The following is a 26,447-nucleotide window of genomic DNA, read 5'->3' on the forward strand; positions in this document are numbered from 1 at the left end:
TATGTGTACACAAATGTATCCATTGAGTAGTGTTCATTACATATGCTGTTCTTATTTATACTATATAGGATTAATATTGCATAGGCCTCCATGTCACCATAATGTACAAGTCTTACATTGCTTACAAAGTGTTTTGTTACCACTTGTTCAAACCGTCACCCCATTCTAATAGCTACTGTCCTCAACAGATTTCACAAAAATTAAAACTTATAAATAACAATTAAAATGATAATAGATTGGTAGTTACAATGACTCCATAAACGGTACAAAGTTGTTTGAAGACTGTCATAACTGGTACAAGGACACAACTGTAATAGAAAAGGTAGAATACAAACGTACAGTGGCTTAATTCATAAAACAACTGAATGGTGATTCCTGACAACAACTTATATGATTGCTTGTGGACTAAAGTACCTCATAGTATATAGGAGCCAGCAGGCTAAATGCAACATATCAAGAGTTCAGCCTAATAAGATTACTAGCTGGTATGCATGAACACTGTTATTGAAACATAATCTGTTCTTGTCAACCAATAAAGTAAAGACAAACAAGTGATTGTGTGGAGCAACATTCGAAGGCTATGCTATTGCATACTTGCAAATTACCAATACAGTATGTATATTTACTTTATGAATCCTATTGCATTTGGATCATAAATAAATTCCAACATTTACCATTTGTGACCGTGTCAGCAAAAAACCAACTTGTTCACACAATTTCCGATTTTTTTATTTTCTCAGCATTATCTGCAGTGTCCAAAGAATAGATCACCAAATTTCCTGTGGTGAGAAGTTTTGCTAAACAGTTGGAATAACAAGACAATCAATTTGTACAGCACCACACTGAAAATAAACTACAGGTGCTTACATTCGCAGCCATAACTTCCGTTTGCTTTAGTCTACAACATTGGAGTTTGGCTTAAAATGTTCACCATGGATTAGCAAACCAACCAAGGTATAGTGTTAGCCCTGTAATCGCTTACACATATGGTGGTTTAGTTGGAGAAATGACGATGATCTTGTTTACATTTACGACATCATAAGCATGTGACATGCATACCATTCAGGTCACAAAAACAAAACAAAGATTTTTGAATTCTCTACAGACTAGTGAACAACAACAAAAAACACTGCCTCCATAAACAAATTACTTAGAATCTGGTTTCGGTAAACAAGTTTCGTTGTATTAACTTAAGGCGGCCAGCTACCTGATAGCTTGCACTGGTTATCAAAATATTGGATCATGATTTTCACAGGGGATAGAACAATGTTGTTTGCTTTACTGGTTGTGCTTTGTATGATAGCTTTATAGGTTATCAAAGAATATCTAGGCGCTAGTTCCCACCCTATCCTGAAACACTAAGGAATTTAGTCAGTACCGTTCTAGTAAAGTAACTGGCTAACTGCACTAATTGGGCATGTCCATTTCAGTAGTCCATGAGCAGATGAATAAGATGGTGTACAGTTCTAATCAATTAGAGTCTTTCTTCTCTGAGTAACAGACTGATAAAAACTTGTATATATATATATATATATTTTTTTTAGCTTGCAATAATTTTACAATAACTTTTTTTTAAATTGATTTTTGTAAAACGCATGCTTGAGCGAACTAGTTGGGTTTAGTGATGCACTGATTGATAAGAGATTTTGCTGATTATCTGATTAGCTGATATTGAAATTCATATAATGGCCAATACCGATAACCAATCTGATGTTTATGTTTAACAAAATTTCAAATGTATTTTGTAAAATGCTATTTTTAAACTTTTTTTTTTTCTTAGTTTTATGAAAACAGTAGCATCAGGGTCAATAAAATTAATTGACAGAATGATCTGCTAATAATTACCAATACCGACATTGCTGAAATTTGGTCGATAAAAATAATTTTAATTATGTACCGATTAATCAGTGAATCACTAGTCTGGTTTTTGCTGAGACGGTCACATTTATGATTGTGCAGAGGACAGAATCAAAGGAAGATACACAATAAACATGTTCTACACATAATCTCATGTTATGTCCTTGTACGGTATGCAATTGATTATGGCTAAACAATACGCATTGTCCATTTAGTACCACAGTGGAACCTCTCTTAAAGGACCATGCTTGTAAAGGACATTGTTAACCTCCTTATAAAGGACAGTTTCTCAAGTCTCAATATACCTCTACCAATACAATTTTACCTCTAGAAAACAACAACCTCCTTATAACAGTAATATTTCATCTGGTCCCAAAGTGTCCATTAAGGAGGTTCCACTGTACATGGTGAGTATCTACCGTATGTAACTACATCAGGCAAGGCACACAGGCACCATAAACAACACTTTAGAATAGCAAACAACTTTTTCGATATCAGCCTACTGGAGAACTTTTATCCGTATACTTTAAACACTACACTGTACACAGTTCTGTTTGGTAGTTTGCAAGATGCACATTTGTATAAATCATTAAGAATAATAACATGTAAACTTTGTACATACACAAGACATTTGTTGATTCAGCATACCCTTATGAAAATTTGCACACATGCACACGCAAACACACACGTATATTTGCATGCAAATGCATGTAATCAAATGCATGTGTGTGCATGTTAGTATTTGGCTCGATTACACACATGCATTTCCAAAGCTGTTGCATGTAAACGCTTGCATGTGTGCTATTGCATGCGTGCAACTTGTGAGCAGTTTAGCAGTTGAGCGACTGCATGCATGCAGCTTGCAAACGTTGGCTATTTATTTCATATTTGTATTTCTTTTAAATTTGTAATTCACATCTACAAGAAATGCGTGCAATACAATACAAAACTACAAGTCAGTTACAAGCCACAAACTGTCTGTTTGACCTCACTGCACACAATTTTTTCACAAAGATGATCTTTCATTGAGCTTTGTCCAAAAGCAATGTAGAATTGATACAGGTTCAAATACTCTCGATCCCACTTCTTGTCTGCTTTCAATTGTACATTTCTGTAGTCTTTAAATCAAAGGTTAAAAGTTACACTCCCTCATTTTGTTACAGAAAGCAAAGAAGCCATAATGAACAGTAGCAGTAGTATTTTATTCATGTTTAGAAATGTTTCTCCACCTGTGACGCACAACTTTCAAGGAGACTCAAGACACCAACCTCAGCAACTCAAGGCGCCAACCTCAGCTGTACTTGTAATGTCATGTACTGCTACAACAAGTTTTCTTGTAGAACATCACATCCCACTAACAAAGACTACTTGTTTTCTTTGTACAGGTTGTCAATAGTAACAAACAGTTTGGGCACAAATTTTTAACATTTGTTTGTTCTCATCTGATTGGCTATTTCGTACTGTATACTGCATGTAAGCAGAAAGAGAACAGACTGCATGTGTGTAATTTGTGAGCAAACTAACCCCCTATTACAGCTAAACTTATGAAAGCAAACTGCAAGCATGCAGTATGCAAGCAAAAATAGCACAATGCATTGCTATTGTATGAGAACAAAATGCACACATGTAATATACAAGTAAAAGGATAGCATGAATAATGCTATTGTAAGAAAGCAAATTGCATATGTGCAATATGATAGCAAAAGAACTCACTGGGTTATTGCTACTGAACTGTATGCATGCAGAGAATATGCAAAGTTGTGCTATTGTTTTGCAACCATCTTAAGAGCACTGCATGCGTGTAGTTGCAAACCGCATACAAGTTGCACACAAAATTTTCATAAGGTATTTTATGACTTGCATGAGAAACCATATCATATGCATTACCCTCTTAAGGTTGCTAAGCAACCTTCAATAACTAATGAATGTTTCATACATTCGGTCTACACATAACCACTATACAGCATTCTCTTCCAACAAAATGTGACATGCACACATTTACATCTAACATAAACCACCTAACAATTGTTGACATATACAACCGTAATAGTTACTATAGCAACTATATAACTGACCCACCTTGCAGAACTTGCTTAATGGTGACACCACAGCCTCACTACTCTGTTGAATATGGTCCCTTGTATAGCTACAATGAGCACTAAACAAATAAAAATGAGTTGCATGAAAGTAACTAAATTAGCTACACATCACCAAACTGTACCACTACACAGATAAATACAACAGGTCAGCTACGAAACATGCTTTATGGATGGAATTGTGCACCAAACCTTTCACCTAAAATTAGAATTTGCTACTCTGGTAGACACATTGACCAAGCAAACAATTGTTTATAGCTTTTACCATCTGGTGCCTAACTGTCATATTGGCAATTGGGGTAGTAGTGGAAAGTACCCGTAGTCTTACAAATATGTCAAATTTCACAATAAAAGTTCACAAATATGTCAGAACACAATCATCATGATGACATTTACATTAGTTGGGTGTCATTTATACAGACTGAAATTCATAGGCGGCGGAAAGGGGGGGCTAGGGGGCTAAGCCCCCTTCAGAATGATACCACGCCGAAGTTATCCTTCTTGGAGTGGGGCTGAAAACCGCGATAAAGATCGAGATACTCTAATAGAGCAGTCACTCTAATAAAGCAGTCACAGTATTAGAGCAGTGTGTAGCAAGCTATGTAAGGATTTTTATGTAGTTTATCAGTTATGAATGCGTAGCTGGTGAGGTGGGCAGCTATTGTCAGCTGGTTGCGACCTTTTTTTTTTTTTTTTTTTTGGTCTCACCATACCAAACCAGAGACTAAGTCTAAGTCTGGGTCAGCCCAGCCCCCCTCATATCAACTACTTCCTCCGCCCCTGCTGAAATTCATGTTTCTTATGTACCCTAACTGAAAACCACAATCATTTTTTCAACAAAATTCTAGCCTGATAATGACCAATGCATACATTAACAGTATAAAAAATACAGTACTGTCACTTAGGCTTCACTAGAAAAGATTTGTTATGATGCAATATCAGTACACATTAATTGGAGGGATTTTTTTTCCATTTTTTGGCCCATTTCTGTTTTACCATATTGTTACCTAGGTTGTATTCATTTTAAGTCGCCAGTTCCTGTTAGGTTATGTAATCAAAAGGCTGCAGCACATGTTGCTGTCAAACCTTCCGTGCTGACCACTGTAAAGTGGCCATTATTTACAGTTTTTCTTGCATACCCATACAAGCTCAGTAAAGCTGATTTGTAAAACTGATTTATGTGTCAGTGTACTATAAAGTCAGCACTATTTTAACTTTGAGAATTTCCTGCAAACTTAAGCACAAGTTTGAGCAAGCTTTAATGCAGTTAGCTATGACTGTGACTATGCAGGAAAATAATGGCTTGAAAAGCTGCCTACCTTACAACAGAACAATGGAAATGGATTGCCCACCCACATGCAAATATGCCTAGACGTAAGACGGGAAACAGAAAAGTGGCCTAACTGGCAAAAATGATAAATAAAAACAAAACATTTGTAAATTTACTATTGATTTAAACTCCACTAATTGGCCATGGCCTTGGCAGAGACACACGTACAATGATACACCACACATACACATTAAGGACGGTAGAGGCCAGATTGCAAATACTTTATCCAGCAGTTCAAGTAAGATGACTATACATTCACTAAATTTTCACTCTGAATTATTTCAATCTAGTCGCTCCACGATGACCTATTAAATAAACTCACTTGATTCATGAAGGTACGAAGTATGTATCCTGACCCCCTAGAATCACCTGGAACAGAAACTGCACAAGAAAAATCCCTCACATCTCCACTGATTCGATTGTGGGAACGAGGATTAGCTCAGTATATCTCGGTATATCTGCACGTTGAGTCAGTATACTACACGGCGTAAAGAAGTCACGCTTTTGAATTTTGAACTATGTCGTTTGGCGATTTAGCAGATTTAGTTTAGCTACCAGTGACACAAGTGAGTGTTTGGTATAATTGTGCTGTAACCATAGATAGTATATACTCCGTACGGTACAGAGTATATACTATCAGGATCTTATAAGCGTACAATGTTAGGGTACAATATGCTAGGAGCTATGCTGTAACATTGTGTTTATTTGGTGTACGGCTTCATTTCCCGTTTAGTTGCCATCTCAGAGTAAAGAGAAGACCGGAATTGTTATATGAAGCAATGCGCGTTAATCTCGGCGTTATTCGTCTTGGAGAAAAAAGCTCGGAAAAAAGTGAGTGAACTTTCATACTAGGAGGCTAGTACTATAACTTAATGTTTGTTGTAGTTGTCCTGCTATACAGGACAGTTACAAAATTTTTGATCAAATTCAATTTGGTGAATTTGGTGAATTTTGGAGGTGTCTAAGTTACTTAGACCCTTTTCATGTTTACTTAGACCCTTTCATGTTTACTTAGACCCTTTTCATGTTTACTTAGACCCTTTTCATGTTTATTACGCGCACCTGGACTGGTAGCGTTGGCAACGCATCGCCACCTGAAAATTAATTTTAAAAATGGCTTGTTTCTACTAATGAACGCTACATTTCTATGTCACAAGCAGCTGTCAACAATGTTAAGGTACAACAACTACATAAAGGGTCTAAATAACTTAGACTTCAGACCACAGGGGTCTAAGTAATTTAGTAACCCTCAGGCCCTGTAGTAGCGCCTTCGCTTCGCTCAGGCGCCACGACACAGGGCCATCGGTTACTAAATTACTTAGACCCCTGTGGTCTGAAGTCTAACTATTACTTAGACCCTTTTGGTGGTGAATTTTGGAGGTGTCTAAGTTACTTAGACCCTTTTCATGTTTACTTAGACCCTTTCATGTTTACTTAGACCCTTTTCATGTTTATTACCCGCACCTGCACTGGTAGCGTTGGCAACACATCGCCACCTGAAAATTAATTTTAAACCCGTAACTGTTGTTACAGGTGGAGTAATGGCTTGTTTCTACTAATGAACGCTACATTTCTCTGTTACAAGCAGCTGTCAACAAGGTTAAGGTACAACAACTACATAAAGGGTCTAAATAACTTAGACTTCAGACCACAGGGGTCTAAGTAATTTAGTAACCCTCAGGCCCTGTAGTAGCGCCTTCGCTTTGCTCAGGCGCCACAACACAGGGCCATCGGGTTACTAAATTACTTAGACCCCTGTGGTCTGAAGTCTAACTATTACATAAACTCGGGGAAATACATTGCTAAGCAAATCTCAAATCAATTACTGTATAAAGGGAAGCTTTGACAAGGGTAAACTTTGGCAAATGGCTAGCTAAATTGCATTTGGCGAAATAAACTTTGGCGATAGCTATAAAGATGCTAATCTCAGGCACTATATACGAGTAATTGGCGGGTTAAACTTTGGTGGCGAATTTATAGTGAATTGCCAAATTTGCCAAAGTTTTACCTCGCCAAAGTTTCCCTCATCTTATAATTATTATCCTGGTTGCAGAGTGTTCAAACATCTTTGTTTTGTTTCTGTAGTCCCAATGGTTTGCAACTCAAGTGCATTTGTTTGTGATGCAGAGGTTAGGGATAAAACTATAACGAAGTGAATTTACCAAATCATGGTACACATTTTAGCCAAATTCTAACTTTGTAGACAAATGTAAGCTACAGTGTATGGCCACGAATTTAATCACCTGTAGTCTGTTTTAAATATAATCACTGTACAAATCAATTTCTTTACCCTTGCTACTGTCTAGTGCTATAATTCCAAAACTAATTACCACAATAAGCTGAATCTTTGTACGCTGTAGATGATGAAAATTTAGAAGTTGTGTGAACTAGTGTTGAAGAGACAGTCACATATGAACATGTGACAAAATTTCTGATACAAGTTAATGCCTTTTTTGCTACAACAAAAATACAGAAAGCCAAATCACTACAGTATGTAATCTCCACTGTCCATGCACAGACTAGAAATTTGGTGATGTAGTAAGTCTGCTTTCTGATATCACAATGGAATTCCCAACTCCCCCGCCATGTACCCCCACAACCCAATATAGTGTACGGGAAAGAGAAGCCATAATTTCCTATTTATACTTCAGATCAGGTCATTGTGTAGTACAATTAGTTCTAACATTTTCACTCAAAGTCATGTTACCATTTGCTACACCTCCCAATTCACACTGTGATGTCACACGTAACTGGTTGTCTATATCTCTGTACAGTCACATGTTCTGATGTACTTTACAGTTTGTGATATTTGAGGAATACCAACAAAAGTCTAAAATCATTAGCACAACATACATGTCTCATCTGTGAACATATCACAAATTCATGACAGACATAATGAGAAATGTCTATCAATGATACACCATGATCACCATGTAATGATAATTTCAGTTCACTCAGTTATCAGGTACACAAATATGGCAAATAATTTGACACAAATATGACTAGACCAACATAACATATTTACTAGGTTAAACACCACATCTTCAATAGTAACTACAGCCAAGTGGTGCAATGATCAATTTTGAAAATAAGGGCTTCAACATTGTTTTCAAGCATTGAGTTGTTGTGAAATTTAAATAGTTGCTGCGTTGATTTTTAGAACTACAGTAATAAACACTGCGATCTAAGTAAATATGGTATCCAACATTCACTACCACAAGACTACATTATCTGACTAACAATTTCAGTTATCACTTTAACTCTCCCAGTTATCATTTCAGTTATCATTTTCTGTCTCCTTTTGCAACCGTATATAACTGTCAATTGATTTTCTGAACTTACACAAACACTTCTCATGCTACAAAAATTCATTAGAATAATTTGATGACAATATACATTAGGGCTGAGCGATACTGCCATTTTAGTATCACGATCGATACTAAAGCCACTATTCACATTGCTGAATAGTTCATGATACTTCCAAATAAGTCAATCATAGCTGGTGCCACATAGCGCATTCCTGCAGGAAGTCCTTATAGGTGATAGCAAACTAGCCACTATCATCCTTGTTTACAGTAACAGTTATTGTAACACATGCTTTGAGGTTGTTATGGTGTTTACACCTCTCTGCAGGGGAAACCAGATGGGTGGACTTGATCATTTACAAGGATTCTTAGCCAAGTACTGCATAACAAATTAATTTTTAATGACGGAAATGTACAGGCATGGTATCACGATAGTTAATAACAAAATATCGTGATATCAATACTTTCAAAATATCACGATATATCGCTAAAGCGGTGGTATCGCTCAGCCCTAATATACATAGCACATACCAACTGGGTATAGCACTAATACTGTGGAATATAGCAGTGTGGCTTGTATTAGTAAACCTTACTGTAACTATGTAACTCATAAATTGATTGTTAATAATTTGCTCACTTGTACAGGCAACACATTTTACATAGTAGTAGGTACTTTTGTTGCCATAGTTACTGGTCACATGTAGTGGGATAGTATGTAATCATCCAGAGGAGGTTGGTCACGCCTCATCATTCATCTTGTGATCTCAAAGGAAGGTTGAACTAATTCAACCTTCACACCTCTTCATATTCTAAAGGATGGATTATATATCCGTACCAGAGCGTCCCGGTGATATTACAAGCCTTCTCAGTACAATGCACTGCTATCCTAGCTCCTTAACACATAGAACAATGCTTGGTTGCATAATTTTACGTCATACAATTATGATGCGTGACTAACCTCTTCTGGTAATGTTCAACCTATGAGAAGTCATAGTGTTTATGTAGAAGTTAAATGTAGATAGATTCCCAGATCCCATGCTGTGTGGCTCCTTCAACATTACATTTGCCTAGACTACAAGTTGTTGTTTGGGCACCTCACCACTGGTGTGGGATAATTTTATATCCAGTAGAGTTTTAATGTCAACTTATTGTCACTCCCTGTATTTACAGCTGGTCTTTATCCTTCTCACTGGTCCCTAGTGTGGTGGTATAGTAGCTGCTTCTCTTTTTCCAGCCTCATTTAACAAGTGAACTGTACCACTTACAAAATGTAGTCATGTTTACATGTACTTACTGTACATACGTAGTGTAGTAATTGTTAATGTAAATTATTTTTATTGGGTTTACCTTATACAAATCAATTTAATTATTGTGATAGTTGCAGTTATTGTAAGATAAGTATAATTCTGGTAGTCTAAATATCACCTAACCCTATTGTACATAGTTTACTCCATTGGTGACTTCCCATACTATTCAGTTGGTTTGTAATTATTATTTTCTTATTCAAATTGTTTAGCTAGTACACATGGGATAGACTAATGTATGGGTCATCATAATGAACATCATGTACACTGTCCAGTTTGAAACTCTTCACTGTTCCTATACTAACATACACGGTTGCCGTGATGTATAAAGCACAACACACAGGGAATCCCTCCACATTGTTTTGAGAAACATGCTACATCTTCATAATAAAGAAGATAGTTAATAAACCAGTTAGGTATAACCAGTAACATTTAGTAGGTGAGGTATGCATGACTAATTTATTAGAGTCAAGAGTATTGTTGAATGCCTGAATTCTCTATTAGAGTATCTTGATCTTTTACACTATTGAATTTCTATCCTGCCTACCTCCCATAAAAGTAAACCAATTTATTCCTGGATGTGATCAATAACTGGTACATTAACTGTGAGTAATGGAATGTGTTCTGTAGTTGGACAGATGAATAAGTTTACAATTCAGCTTACAACTTGGTGTATTCATATTATTTAGACTTGTAATAGTGAGTCTTTATCTGTAATTACTTCTGAGATGGCATTGTAGTTCTTTGAAAGGGCTTCCTGGAGAATCATCAGCTGCTATTTGACCAATAATATTGTTACTTTATAATCAGAACAGTCAACATATATATGCCACTCCCTGGTTGGTACTGTAGGCTTGTGAAATCATAGCCCCTAAAACATTAATGTATTGTGTAATTTTTGATCTGTCATTATATATAATCCAAATACTTTCATGCCACCACTGTTTACCTGTGTATCCCTGAGTATTGTAACGGGTTCTGATTTGCTCTACATAGTACGTATGTTAGTCACTAATACTCCCTGTGTATTGGTTGTGTTTGGTGACCACATTATCATAATACTGTAGGTGTTACAAGTGGATAGTGCTACTCCTCCTGACCCACAACAAGACACACAAGAAGTTGTCACATACCTTCTTAGCTGAATACAAGGATAGCACACCAGCTATTATTTGCCACAGAGTTGTGACTGCTGTAAGAGAATTGCTAGAGTATAAAAGTCTGTACTAAGGTACGTAGATGGATTTTGTTATGCGCTATCATACAGTATAATAGTACTGTATAGTAGGGACAATGAAGGTGTGGCATGGCCCATGATAAAATATCACCCTAAAACCTGTCTCAGTTTCCCCTCACGAAAACTTGACAATATTGGTTGGTAAAATCTACTAAAACTGCCTTCTGATCAACTTGAAACGTTTTTGTCAAGTTGCTACAGAATGTAAAATAAAACTAAATTTTCTATTGCCTGCCTGATACGTTCAGTCAAGTGTAGTGGAAAAGTGGCCATAGCTACAGTCCTACTTCTTTCACGGTAACATTTCAAATTTATATAAGAAGTTATATTTATAGCCCTACAATACGTATACTATTGTATTACTTTTATCCTTCCATATACTGTAATGTCAATAGCACAGTATGGCTTTGATCTCCAGGCATGCACGTTTCACTGTTATTGTACCAACGTAATTATTGGAATACATGTGTTGTGGTTCCAGGTGGGTAGTTCAATGAGCTGTACTTCAGGGGTGTAGATGAGAAGTTGCCTGCCACTAGGAGATGGACTGCTTGTAGAGTAGTATGATGCACAAAGAAAGGGAGCTGTTCTCCATTGTAGACTAGATGTCGCCTGCCACAAGGATGGAATGGACTGCTTGTAGAATGGTATGCACAAAGCATGTGTATGAAAGTAGACTACTGTTGTAAGTGAATTAGTCTGCCTTAGCTGTATGTAAGTGAATTAGTTTTAAACTGGAGTAGCTACGGACAATGTGCAATAAAATGTACTGGATTGGAGTAGTACATAATGTCCAGATTTTGTAAAACAATAAGCAGTGAATGTCCTACTGTGCATTTTGATTGTAGAATCTGCGTATGTAGCACAGTAGGGATATTCACTTATTATTGTTCTACAGTATCTGGACATTACATACTACTCCAATCTAGCTTGTTTCAGTACTTTTTATTGCAGCGATACGATGTTGTCTCTTCTGTAGTTTAAAATTCCTATTTTTCTCTTGTATAGTTCATCATACGTAGTTTCCAGTGAATTTCTGATGCTGATAGCTTAGTTGTGAAATTCACCATCATTGAATGTGACTCAACATCCAAGAAATTGGTTTTATTATTGAAGGTGTGTGTGTGTGTGTGTGCGTGTGAGTACATGTGCGTGTGAGTACATGTGCATGTGTGTGTGTGTGTGTGTGTGTGTGTGTGTGTGTGTGTGTGTGTGTGTGTGTGTGTGCGCGTGCATGCGTGTATGTGTGTGTGTGCCTGTGTGCGTGCGTGCGTGTGTGTGTGTGATATAATGTGGGGTACTATAAGGATTTGTCAGCATTGATTCATAGCACATGTACCTGGCTAGTACATACTCTAAGTATCCCAGTGATTCACTGCCTTACCTATGTTTGGGATCTACACATTTCTGTGTACCTTTATAACTTCCATCATTTCACCAGCCTGGTGAAATCATCAAAGTTAAATGACTTCACCTACTCCTTTAACTTGTCTAATTGAAGTTGACTGTTTAGAGTGGCTTCACTTTACAAGTGATTATTATATGTTCGAAGTTTTGCGATACAAAAATATGTGAATAAACAAATTCAGGATTTTAGTTTTGTTATTGAGTAGTACCAGGGGTGTAGCTAGCCAGAAGGTGATGGAGGGGCAGGCATGCCCCCACGAAATGCTCAAAATCATTCATGATTGCAAAAAGGGCTAATGACCCAATGGTGGGCTAGCCAACATACGGTGTTGTATTATTACAGCTCACACAACTAGCTACGTAACTACTTCAGTACTGATTGCTTATCTTTTATCAATGATTCAATGGAGGTATATTCGTCGAGCATCATCGCACGTGCCACAACTGTACTCCAACAAATTCATCCACAGTCCGGTAGAGCTACATTGTTAATATTTTAGTGCTAATACAAGTTACTTTACGTTAACCACAGCTTGTGTTGCAGTCCTAGCACACTGCTGACAGGATGACATGTTCACTCACTTCACTCGGCGAAATTCAAATGCCACGTATTGCATGAAATCCCACTGGTCTTTCTTGCTAGCAGAACTTGTAAGCTTGTGACTGATCCAGGCCCGTAGCCAGGGGGTTCTGAAGAACCGCCCTCTTGGAATAGGCCGACTACACTGGCAGCACTACCGTACAAAGGTCTAGTGTGATCGACTCGAGAAAATAAACTTGGTACATTCAACACTTTATGACCTCATAGGCAGTAGGTTCTTAGCGTCATCTGGTCTCCTTTGTCACTTGTGAGTTGTGACTCTTGCCGCGGCGAGGTCCTTTGAGCGGGTCACTCCTTAGATTCGAAAATGCTCTATCACGTGAGTAATCTAGGCTAAAATAATATAGAAGTGCGTCTCTAATATTTTCGTTCGGTGGATTCACGAGCGAGTTGAATGTTGTGTGTGCGCGTTCACTAGCAACCCCTGGTGGTACCGCGTAGTAGCGCACATGATTTATAGTCGTTTGCGTGTCAGTTTAATATTGGTAAGCTTGTGACGGAGGTTTTTTTAAAAAACCACTACGGTGATGGGGGGGCAAATGCCTCCCCTTGCCCCCCCTTGGCTACGCCTCTGAGTAGTACTCATTGTCCACACAGATTACCTATATAAAGTAAAATGTGAGATTATTTTTGAGCAGAACATTTCACAACATAAGCATCCACAAATGATATCCCTCAACAGTGGTTATGTATAATAGTGTTTCTAAGATATTAGCTATGACCCATAAGTGTTGAAAAGCCTTGTAGCACTAAATTCCTTGTGGAAAGGTGAATATGCTTACTGTACGTATACTTCTAGAGTTTGATGTGAGATTTTTATTCTTTTAATTAAGGTGATGGATTCTGGTGTGATGGCTATTTCTCCAGAAGGATTTGGTTTGAACCTGTTACCAACTTGATGTAAGGGAGCAGCTTTCCTGTTTATCTCATGCTTGTCGATCACCCAGAACTCTGTCCTCTGTTGACATGTGTAACAGTGTGGTCATCAACTAAACCTTCTACTGTTCATGTCTATCAGGTCTAATAGTTTTATTTCCTTCACAACAAGTGGTAAGTGAAACAAGTGCTGTTATGTGCACATAACAAACCTTCAATGTATAGTGTATTCTATAAAAATTGAAACTTTTAAAATTTTTGACAAATTAATGAAGGGGCAGACCAGTTGGAGTTTCCATGGAATAACTATCGCTCAAGTTACCTCCATTTGTTGTATGGTTCAAGTGTCGATTTAGTTCTCCAGCACCTTCAAGTGTATTAAGCATCTCTATAATAATAATTGATGTATTAATTGTAACTGCTTTGTTAAGGCTTAAAATCTTTCTGCAAATAGTAGATCCGATTGCAGAACAACTTTAGGAGTGATTTTAACTTTCATGTGTCATAGCCAGCTAGCTAGACTATAGGCTGTAGGCAGCCATTCTCAGAGAAGAACACCTTTTCATATGGATCCAAATAAACTGGTGAATTTTAAGACAAAGTTCTTATCAATCACAACACTTACTATACTCTAATAGAACATACATTAAGTGGTGGAAAGTGTAAATAAATAGTCACTTGCTATTTTGGATTAGTGTTCACATGTAAACCATGTACTGTATTTATGTATCTGTATAGGCGCCCATTATAATCCACTCCTTAACCAGCTGAAAAACCCTGTTGCTCCTTGTAGCAGCTGCTGTTGACATCCTTAATGTGACAAGTTATGTGCTTCATTAGTTGTAGTAAGCCTTGTTCTACTAATTATGCCATTGTAATCTGGTACATGACCTTACAAATGATACCCTCTGTCATTTATTTATGTATGACCAGTTTTATTTATTTGAGCCCGGCTTTAATATACAGATATATACATTATTAATACAACAGTGTGCTTGTGTGTTTGTCTTTCTACTTTACTCAAAACATTGTCATCTTTTTCAGGTGGATAAAGAGAAGAAAATCATCTGCAGGAAGTAGTACGGTATAGATTTGTCGAAGTAAACTACCAGCCCATAAAGATCAGTTCAATTACCATCTCACATGGTTCATGGGGAGCTGATTGTGTACATATATCTTACTCAGTGGTCATGTGATCATCTATGGGATATTGGATACATGATGGTAGGTGTTTGTATGTACATGTTGGTTGTGATTGGTTAGTTTGTGCTGTAGGGCCAGGTAATACCAAGCCTAGAGCTTCTGTAATAGCCACTGTGTGTAGGTGATCTCTTGTGATCATCACTGTATATGATGATTAAGTGTTTGCACTTGGTGACTGGGGGTTTCCCTGTGGTTTCCTTGCATAGAATTACATATACATATGTATAATGAGCCTGTGAATGTATGTTCAGTGAACTCTCTCATCATTCAACCACACCTTAGCTATATTGTTGGTCCTACTAGGGAATTCCAAATCTTTGCAATGTTGATGTGCAATGTGTTTACATGCTTGTCCATCACATGAAATTTTAAATATCTGTTACATGTGATGAGACATGTATAGCTATAAGTGAAACACTGAAACTTGAGTTTAAAAACCATCAATAAGTAACTAGGGTAGTGAACTAGTTCACCAGTCAATAGGTATAACGGCAAGTAGTAACATTAGAGATCATGTTTTTCCTCTTGTGCTTTATAGACGTGTTGGATATTCCCAGTAGTCAACATGGCCACTATAAAGGTGATCTTTTTAATGAGGTCATGAAGAACACTGTACGTAACTATATTTAGCATGGTCACAGTAATAAGGCAACCATATTAATGAGGTCATACAGTACCTTTGTGGGACCAACTTGACATGGTCACATGATAAGATGATCTTTATTGATAATGATGTCACGTAGTACAGTACACCTTAGTTATGTTGAGATCTATAGTACTTGACATGGTCATTATATTGTATAGTAATCTATAAACATTACCTTGGCCCTTCTTTAGACTTTTACATATTATCATAGCAATTCACTACATTACCTAATGCTTCTCTGTACAAAGTCCCACCATTTTATTTTGAGACATATTTGTGGATAAGGCAATGATGTGATTATGTATTTACAGTATGTTTGTTTCCTGCTTGACAAGGTTGCTATATACATATCAATGTGATGTTAACAATGATAATGCCAAAATTAATGTTATTGTGTTGCGTGTAGTCCAGCAATGTGGCTAACACTGCTGAGCAGTGGTTGTCACGGTTACCAGTAACAATACTAAGATAAGATGATGCTAATGGATCACATGATCTCATTGAGGTCTATTAGTATAACATCATAGATATAAAGTAAACCATTAATTTTAGGCTCAGTGATTATTATTCCCTTGTTTCATCAGTGTCAGCAACTACAGATGAACTTTGGAGCTGGGACAAAACAGGAGTTCACATTACTCAAGTACTGGAAAATTTCCAAAGGTACAGTATAATGTGTGTTGATGACTTCATATGTGCTGCTATATTACACACAAAAGTCTGATTGGTATTGTAAGGACTAATCAACATTACCGTAGTACTGTTTAATAAGGATCGCCTCTAAATGCCACCCTAGAAATGGGATAACCTTATTAGCATACTGTAAACAGTACTACTCAAATGCAACGTCGTCTCACGAGAGTGCGAGTGATTAAATGACTTACTAATTAAAGGGTGTGGCACCCAGTTCACTTGCAAGTATTCATCCCATTTTAGTTGAATACTCGCAAACACAATGGGTGCCATGCTCTTTAATTAGTAAGTTTTTTAATTGCTTGCACTTTCATGAGAAAACGTTACATTTGAGTGCATTAACTCTACATAATACCATTACACATGCCAATGGTCTGGGATTGTTTTCTGCATTCTTCACAGTTTTAGGTACATGGTTTTGACTCTGGTGAAAAACTATATAGCTGCATGTACGTATAAACGCTACACAACCACTTGTGCCATGTATTACAACCAAGTGGATGGTTGGGGAGTGACCATTGTGGCACACAATAAAGAGGCACCTAGACGTGTTGCACTTTGTAAACCACAATGGTTACTTCCCAACCATCCACTTGGTTGTAATACATGGCTCAAGTAAGTCAAGTTGCTGTGTAGTGTTAATACATGCAGCTATATAATTTTTCACCAGAGTCAAAACCATGTACCTAAAACTGTGAAGAATGCAGAAAACAATCCCAGACCATTGGCATGTGTAATGGTATTATGTAGAGTTAATGCACTCAAATGTAACATTTTCTGGTGAAAGTGAAAGCAGTTAAGTGCCTTTTTATTGTGTGCCACACTGTTGTGCAGCTGGGAAAACAAGTTAGGCTGTATCTCATCTGCCTATCTATTGATGTACAAGCCCGAAATCCTGCCATTTCTTGTCCACTTGCCTTTACAGTTATGTAATTATTTCATAGGATGTAAAATAATGTATGGTTGAATGGCTTTGATACCGATGAAGTGTCCCTTTAAACGGCTACTTTATTCCATGGACTGGATTGACGGACTGAACTCGTGTACTGAGCTGGAAATAGCTTTTAAACAACAATCCAGGATTTATCCATTTCTTGCAACACTGGAGACACCACTATTGCTGGTACTGTTCTTCTTTACAAGTCATATGACACTAGCACATGCACTAATTAATTAGAATACACTTACGATGCACATGTACTTGCAGTGATAGAACATGATAGAGGCTGTTGTTGTAGCATAGTTATTTTCCTTTGTTGCTTCAGTACTTAACACTAGCTAGTGTTAGGGCCATAGTGATGAGCCAGTTTATTTGTATAGCCCCATCACCTCCTCTTCTGGTGCCACCTAGCTACCTGCTAAGAATAATTACTGGCCCATCTCTACGCTATGTCACTGTTAATACACATGTATCACAAGTGTATTCTAATTAATTAGTGCACATGCTTCTTTCATGACTGGCAAGGAAGAGCAGTACCAGCTGTTGGAGCTCAATAGTGGTGTCTCCAGTGTTGCAAGAGATGGATAATGCTTGGTTTGTTGGTTAAAAGCTGTTTCCAGCTCTGTCCGTGAGTCCAGTCCATGAGTCCAGTCCGTGGAATAAAGTAGGCCCCTTTAAACAGTCACCTGTGTAAACCATAGTATCTTAAATTGTTAATTTAGGGATCAAAGCAATAAACGGTAGTGAGACAAGATTATATGAATGATTACATCATAGTTCTGCAAGTACTTTAGCATTGATTGTTAAGCACAGGGCAGTAATACCATCATTCTTTGACTATACATACTCCTTTGTGAGGCCTGCAAAATAGAATGCACATGTATTAATGTCAATGTAGGGATTTTCCCACAGAACAATGCTTTACTCACTTGTGGCATATGCCCTCTGCACCTTACCGTTTAATCCTGGTTGTCTTCTTCATAAAACTAAGCCATATCGAGCGTTAGTTTTCTGTATTGACACTTTCCATATTAGATGCCACAAAATTGTTTAAAGCAGTATTCGCATTGCTTTAAATGCCCATTTACGATCTAGCTGGACCAGTAACAATTGAGAGACACGCCCCTTGATGACCTAGCTGTGACCATTAAATACATGCCTATTATTGGTAGTAGATATGTCATCATTCATAATTGTAATCTTGTTTCACTAGTTTTATTGCTTAGGTCCCTAGCTACTTCGTTTTAGATCAATATTTTAATAATACTCAGGAACGTATCTACCTCAAAATTTCTTGACCATACTAATAAACTGTCGAGTGTTGTACGGTAGTGTCAGAAGTATACACGAGCTGATGTGCATAAATTTTTTTTTTTAAAACCAGATGCACACTTATAGCCGACTGCAGACTGGTTTCCTGACATTGTTTTGTAATAACATGTCTGTGTATGCTCTGTTTGTTTGACTGTATACACGTATTTGAGAAATAAAGGGTAATGAAAGCCTAAAGTAAATTTACGTACCAGTAAGCTTTGCACTGAGGTGGTTTCTTTTCACCAGTTTGAAACAAATACATGTATGTTGGTGTAGTGACTCTCTACAAACTTTGTAAACTGCATAAACGTCTTTCCATTGGGTTTTTGAGTCATCTAAGAACCTAAAAATACTGTAACAGGCCTTGTAGGCTACCAGGAACAGTGTATTTTTCCAGGGCATGTCCCCTACATAAAGTGAATTAAAATGCAAATCATCCTTGAGAATTTGAAAGAAGATACACAATAGACAACTACAAAACAATTGAGAATATACTTGTGAGCATAATGTGTTGTCTTAAAATAATGGATGAAATTGCAGTAATTTGATAATTTGTTACAAAATAAAAAAAGTATCAATACAGTATGTAAATTTTATACATTGTTGATTAATTCCAGCTAGCTACTTAGCTGCTAGTGTTGCACTGATACTGATACTGGTATTGGCATTTGCCCTATTTTGGTGGTATCAGACTGGTATTCGTAAATTTATAAATGTCCGATGCTAACTGATACTTAGTATGACGTCATCTAATTACTTTTCAAGATGGCGACTTATGTATAGCATGTTGAATGGAGTACAGTAAAAGCAGAAAGAAGCCAACCATTAACATTATTATTGTAGTGTAAGCCATGAAATAAGATTCATTGAAGCCATAAATGGTTGTTATCCTCACATTTGATGGCCACAAAAACCAGCCAAGTGCAGTTTATGAAATCATCAAAAAGCTATTCTATCAACTGTTATTGAAATTACTACTGTATAGTAGGAAATTTTCGAGAAATGAAACTTTCACGAAACTATGTAAAATCCAATTTTCATGTTTTTCAATTCACGAAAGTCTAGAAAACAGATTTGGTAAGGTAATAGCTTTGTGCACAAACCTGAAACATTTCATGATTATATTTTCATGAAGCTATTGCAGAATTCGCGAAAATTTCATCTGTCGAAATTTTCTGGTTATACGGTAGCTGTTTTTGTGAGTAATGCCTCAGTGTGGCAAAGTATCAGTACTGTATCAGCATAAACCATTTCCATCTGAAGTGTACTCGGTATCGTATCGGTAGTGAAAATGTGGCATCGATGCATCACAACTATAGCTGCATGCACATGTTCTTTTAGAAGTAGCACAACATCAACATTATGAATGTAACATTGTGTAGGATTCAAGTGAAACTTCCTACCCAAATATAGTGATGAAATAAATGTCAGGGCAATAGTTAGCCACACCATTGAGTATTATAAAGTAACTCTCCTCCAAGACTGGAAAGTTTATTTATTTAAATGTAAGCATGAAGGAGCACAAAGAAGCACGTTTGTAGCAGGCATCTGGGGATGACACAACAATGTATAGTTGATGGCACCATTTGTGACCTAATTTGACAAAACAATGCTTTGACACACAAAGATAAATTTTTTTTATTGCAAAAAAACATTTGTGAATAACATTATGCACCTATGTTCCAAGTTTCAAGACAATGCAACTTTCTATTGTCCCACTAGGAGGATTCTCGTAATCTGTATTATGACAAAAAGCGATTTCTATCCATTCCCGTACATTCATTGTTAACAAATCGGCACCCATCACAGTGACAAATCACCAGTATATATCTCTGATAATAAATGTAACTATAAGGAGCTCATAATCATAATCACGTGATTGGTCAGAGCAAAGATATCATCCCTACACGTGTTACTGATTCTTGTATAATACTTTTGTGTTCCATCCTTTAATCGTGTAAAAGGTGAGGTAGTGTTACCCTATAAGAGCTGTGGGTCATATTATATGTAACATATGCTTGTTTATGATGTGGTGTGCAGTAATTATATTATTACTTATACTTAATTCTTTTAGATGTGCCTAGAATGAAGTGATTTATGACATGTATTCTTTACTAAAGAACTATCACTATTAACAAGATTATGTGAACACGTGCACCCATCTCACAAGGCTACAGCGACCTCAAGCACACAGTGGCTAAATTAAAAAGGTGAGTAGAATACATTGTAACATTTCAACACTAAGTGATAGTACAAACATGTTGATAGTACAAACAGTTAATTATTGTAAAGGGGTAGATGGTTGTGGGCACATCATGTCTCTAGTGTCCTCTGAACAAAATTCTCTTATTTTGTTATACAGATACCACTGTCGCTCCAACGAGAGACCAGATGGATCAATGACTGGTGGTAGATTATGCTGTGATAGTCTCCAAGATTTATCTGAGAGTAGATTGATCTCTTTTTCAGTATCATCACTGGAAGCCTTGACAAACACAGATCCAGGATGACCAGCAGAAACTGAAAATGGTAGTACTTTGTAATACCCTTCAAGGCCATTGCTTTTGAATCAAAAAGACCACTCCAATTATAAAAAAGTAACAGCCGTGGTATTGTTGTAACCTCCAACCAGCTGAGGATAGTTGACTATAGAAGACTGGTTAACAACTGCTGCGATTTCCTCCAGGCTTCTAACTTTTGTCCTCTTAAATAGTCATTTAAAAAGGCCAAAGCACCAGTCTGGTGCAAATTTCGTGTGGCCAACAAGTGAAAAGGAAATTGTGATTTTTTTTATGCAGCCTGGTCAATGCCCTACATATCAAGTATGCCATGACATATCTGTTCTTGTTTTGGCCACAGTAGTTATCTGCATGCAGATGTAGGCAGGTCTCACCAAAACTGTGGTTCTCAAAAAATGGTGCAACATTGATATAATGGCATTTGACCCCTTCCCAACATTGCATGCTTCATCTATCAGATAGTTCACCTGTTAAAGTAAGATTAATGGCTTTTACTGTGTGTAATAATTAGCACTTACTTGTCTGGGTGCTGCCTCACAGCAAACTCCAAAGATTGCACATTTCCTTGGCATAAGGAAATAGATTGGACCGGGCTGCATGGGATCACAAGGATAGTGGACCTATGTACCAATGTAAATGTAAACAAAACTAAGCTATTACACACAAACTTGCTGCACCGTATCAAAGCTGTAGTGAACTTTTGTAGGAAGGCTGGCTGATAGTGCCAAATGGTGGAGGCTGAAATGTATCTTAATTTGTATGGCTCTTCTTACAAATGTCTTGGTAGAAGGTTCTTTCTAATTCCACAGCTGTTAAGTGATTCTCTGCTGCTGTAATGGCCTGTGAATAGGATACATGTTTATGTGAGATTTTCATTTCTGTGTCACTACTCACCATAGTTTTCTGATTTGCAGGTCTATTCACTGTTTTTATAATACTGGAGTTATTTTGCTGACAAGTCCAACGCAGATTACTCATTGGCCGGCCTAATACAATGTGTGGGACAAGAGATCACCAGTATTCGTAGAACGTTGGGTAGGCCATGCCTTGTACCCCAATGAATGAGCAGGACTTCTTATAGTGCTTCCAGATGGTCTGTTATATGGTATGCAGCAATGATAATTATGTAGATACACTGTACATGTGTTTATGGTGTCATGTGTAGAAATACACTGCACTGCTTGGCTCATATTTTCCCATTTACTAAGATATCACTTGGAAATTTTTAAGGTGACAGGTTAATTGTTACTGTGTACCTGGAAATTTTCATGGTATGTAATTTTCAGGTTACTAATAGTAAGGAAAGCTACTGTGAATTTATCATGTGAAAATTTGTGGTCTGACATGCACATTCACTGTATGTGATCTGCAACACATGTAGTGAAAAAATAGCTACAACATTAGTATTGATGCTACTGTTATCACACTCTACAGAAATGTTTGAACTTATCAGTCTCACATTAATGCCTCCTCACAGGGATTGCTACTATGACATACTGCTTGTGTTTTGGCTTTCTGGTGGTACTGTAATGCTTGAAGTAAGCCTTAATCCAGTTTCTTTATAGCCATGTTGCCTGGAACAATAAGTTTCAAATTGTCTTTGACTGATTAGATGATTGATTTTTACATCAAGTTTAAAATGCAGTTAAAATACATCCGATAAATTAAAGTATGAAAAATGACATGGTGCATAGCCATGAAATATACATACTGCAAAAATTTCCAGGTGTACAGTGTTAATTTTGAACACACACATTGCCCAATACAAAGCCTTCAACTACATTAGCCTTTCAATGTGTACTAATTGGAATGTAAATTATAACATGTCATACAATTGCATCTCAATATACTCTATCAAAACATGTTTGGGTGCTTACTTTAGTAAAATACAGGGTATTAACCCTTTTGCTTTTACTTGATGGCAGGAGTTTGATGTCGTCCCTTTTGTATCCTGGTATCCGCCCAGGGAGCAAGAGAGCATTCTCCTCAGTGTACGTAAGTTTGAAGGAACATGACCACATGTATCTTTGCAGAATATTGGGCGGCATGTTTTGGTGTACATTTCATGTTTTTATGAACACTGGGCTCTAGTCCATTCTTAATGTAATGTTTCTTCACTCTGTGTAGCTTATCTTTTCCAACTGGGTGTAGAAATAAAAAATAAAAATAAATTGACAAACATCTATACCGTGGTGTTTGTACTTCATGGTAATTCTTTTTTTGTAGGATTGCTATGGCGACCATTTATGAGATTGTCCTAGATCAGCTCGATAAACCCCATTAGAAACATATCAAGTTCTTCATGTGTCAGGAAGCTAGCTTGAGCTTTTGTTTGGATTTACTCCCCTACAAGAAACAGACTACTGCATGGGCTGGAATTAGGCTTCACCAACTTGCATCCACAGGTACGTAGTACAAACTGCCTACACTTTTGAACATCATGTGATTCAGTGATGTCACGTGCTGTACAAACCTCTGCTTGAAGTTGGTTCACCTGAACTACTGGAGAATGTTGTGCAGGCAACTCTCCGTGGGTGTATGTAGCAGAAGATTGATCCATTCCATCCTGGAATGTCTCTGGCTCCATAAAGCTATCTCCCTCAAATAACACTGTTGAAACGATGAGAATATTAAATTACCCAGAAAATATTTCTGTTCTAGTGGTGTGTACAGCACAGGAGCTGTTAAAAGCATTCCATTCACCATGCATTTGCATTTTAAAGCACAATATGCTGATCAATGGTGTTATTTAGGAAAAACAGGAGTAAGATTTTGTCAATAACTTTTTGTCACAATTTTTTTAATGCACAAGAGTGGTATACTGTGAAACCTCTCACAAAGGGACATGGACACCTTTATAATCAGGACATTTTAACTTACTTATAAATGTACAACAGTATACATTTTGGCTCTAAATTATGACAAGAGACACTGCAACACAATTGTCCAGAATAGAGGGGTTCCATGGTACATGTTAAGTTTCATGCTCAGTGTCATGCTGACTTACAATCCTACATTGTATACTTGCTGCAACGTAGTAATGTGTATGATTGTTTAACTGAATTGCACATGCATTAATTAGAACTCTACAACTTGTTACTGGTTTACTAAAGTCAAGCATAGTACGTACTAGTATTAAATGTCTATTAGAGTATCTTGATCCTTTACAAAACTGAATTCCTATCCTACCTGTCTCCCATACCTAAAAGTAAACCATCTCATTACTGAATGCGATCAATAACTAGTAAATTAACAGCAGATGCTGTAAAGCAATTAAACTGAGTAATGGGATGTGCTCTGTCGTTGAGGCAGATAAATTCAGCTAACAGTTCACCTTACAAATCAGTATATTCAAACTTATTTTCAGTCTAGCAATATGTAGTGAGTCTTTATCTGTCATTACTTTTGACATGGCATTGTAGCTCTTTGAAAGGACTTCCCAGAAATTCATCAACTGCTGTTTGACCAATCATACTGTTACGTTATAACTAATACAGTCACTCTCTGGTTGGTATTGCAGGCTTGTGAAAACATTGTATGTTATAGCCCCTATAATTAAAGTTATACAATTTTTGATCTGGTCAGTCCTGCCATTAAAAATATGTAAAATCCAAATTCATGTATGTCAACATTATTTACCTGAGTATAACAGATTCTGTTTTGCTGTTTATAGTACGTACACTGTATGTTAGTCAGTAGTACTCCCTGTGTATTTGGTTGTGTTTGGTGACCACATTATCATAATACTGTAGGTGTTACAAGTGGATGGTGCTACTCCTTGTAACCCACAAGAAGACCCTCGTGAAGTTGTCACATACCTTCTTAGCTGAATACAAGGATAGCACACCAGCTATTATTTGCCACAGAGTTATGACTGCTGTAAGAGAATTGCTAGAGTATAAAAGTTAGTAGTAAGGTACGTAGATAGTTTTTGTTATGTGCTATCATACAGTACAATAGTACTGTATAGTAGGAACAATGAAGGTGTAGCATGGCCCGTGATAAAATATAACCCTAAAACCTGTCTCAGTTTCCCCTCACGACAACTTGACAATATCGGTTGTGTATGGTGACCACATTATCATAATACTGTAGGTGTTACAAGTTGATGGTGCTACTCCTTGTGACCCACAAGAAGACCCTCATGAAGTTGTCACATACCTTCGTAGCTGAATACAAGGATAGCACACTCTACCACAGAATTGTGACTGAATTTAGCTTCAACATTGTATGAGTGAGGGATAGTGCAAAAACTGGAACTAATTATAAGGTAAATAGTATAATTTTTGTTATATGACTTAATTTTGCATGTGTACAACCCCCCGTAGTTTCCAGTATAATCCTGATACTGATGGTATGTTTACAGTTGGATTAGTTGGATAAATACTAAGAAATTGCCTATATATCATGGAAGGTGTGTGTATGTGTGTGCGTGCATGAGTGCTTGTATGTGTGTGTGAACTAAGCACAGAGAAAGTTACTCTTAGTGTATCCTTTGGACAACAAGTCAATACCGTGCTACTTCTAAAAACCTTCTGCTCGCTGGGTTAGGTTGAATTGTTTTGAGGTGATGAATAACAGCAAGTCGCATCTCAGTGTTTCAAAATCCTTGCCATGTCGTTATAATTTTGATTGGGGGTTTATTCACGTGAGTCATATATGGCCGGATAGAAAATTTTATGGTGAAACAAACATAACTTGTTGCAAGTTTATAGCAGCAACCACCATCTAGTTATAAAGATATGCAAAGAGTTTTTGTGTGTGTTTTTTGCCAAAAAGTTATTTACATGGCTAGTGTTGGCCTCACTGTGTAGCATTAGGGAAAAGCTCTTGGTATCTTGTTACAACACAAGTATATAGAATAATGTAAATTGTGTAGCCATAGGATAGATGCTTCAATAGTTACAGTGAGGCATGTGTATTTGGGCCAATTTTCTGGTATATGTGTGTTAAAGGGTTAACCATAAGGGTTCGCCAATTGCGGCCATCTCAGCAAAATCCCAACTTGTTCGCACATTTTAAAAAAAGTTTTAATTAACTCAGCAATATCTGCAGTGTCCAAGGAATGGACTACCAAAGTTTCAGCCTTCTGTGGTGTGTAGTTTTGGAATTATAGCAA

At 37.1% G+C, this 26,447-nt stretch overlaps 1 protein-coding gene and 2 long non-coding RNA genes across 7 annotated transcripts; 1 reads left to right on the forward strand and 2 right to left on the reverse strand.

The window, feature by feature from the left end:
- Positions 1 to 189: 189 nt before the first annotated feature.
- Positions 190 to 5,745, reverse strand: LOC136260524 (uncharacterized). Its single transcript, XR_010703584.1, has 3 exons — positions 5,606 to 5,745; positions 3,937 to 4,015; positions 190 to 308 (listed from the first exon to the last, which is right to left on the reverse strand). It is a non-coding gene; the product is annotated as an uncharacterized lncRNA (long non-coding RNA).
- Positions 5,666 to 25,592, forward strand: LOC136260523 (uncharacterized). Of its 4 annotated transcripts, XM_066054284.1 has the most exons (11): positions 5,666 to 5,849; positions 6,017 to 6,114; positions 10,960 to 11,123; positions 11,611 to 11,776; positions 12,138 to 12,245; positions 13,971 to 14,037; positions 14,085 to 14,187; positions 15,058 to 15,237; positions 16,447 to 16,525; positions 25,081 to 25,207; positions 25,424 to 25,592. In XM_066054284.1, the coding sequence occupies exons 8-11, from the start codon at positions 15,216 to 15,218 to the stop codon at positions 25,499 to 25,501; spliced, it is 306 nt and encodes a 101-aa protein (XP_065910356.1). In that variant the 5' UTR covers positions 5,666 to 5,849; positions 6,017 to 6,114; positions 10,960 to 11,123; positions 11,611 to 11,776; positions 12,138 to 12,245; positions 13,971 to 14,037; positions 14,085 to 14,187; positions 15,058 to 15,215; the 3' UTR covers positions 25,502 to 25,592. The 4 variants fall into 4 exon arrangements, 1 of the variants encoding a protein (XP_065910356.1); XR_010703581.1 differs by having other exon boundaries at positions 5,676 to 5,849; positions 13,971 to 14,187; positions 25,081 to 25,244; XR_010703583.1 differs by lacking the exons at positions 25,081 to 25,207; positions 25,424 to 25,592 and adding an exon at positions 20,930 to 21,021 and having other exon boundaries at positions 5,680 to 5,849; positions 13,971 to 14,187.
- Positions 21,625 to 23,542, reverse strand: LOC136260525 (uncharacterized). 2 transcript variants are annotated; one of them, XR_010703586.1, is made up of 5 exons: positions 23,230 to 23,542; positions 22,223 to 22,423; positions 21,997 to 22,168; positions 21,847 to 21,948; positions 21,625 to 21,795 (listed from the first exon to the last, which is right to left on the reverse strand). It is a non-coding gene; the product is annotated as an uncharacterized lncRNA (long non-coding RNA). The 2 variants fall into 2 exon arrangements; XR_010703585.1 differs by having other exon boundaries at positions 23,206 to 23,542.
- Positions 25,593 to 26,447: the final 855 nt, after the last annotated feature.

Source organism: Dysidea avara, chromosome 7, assembly GCF_963678975.1.
Source record: "Dysidea avara chromosome 7, odDysAvar1.4, whole genome shotgun sequence".
Taxonomy (NCBI): domain Eukaryota; kingdom Metazoa; phylum Porifera; class Demospongiae; order Dictyoceratida; family Dysideidae; genus Dysidea; species Dysidea avara.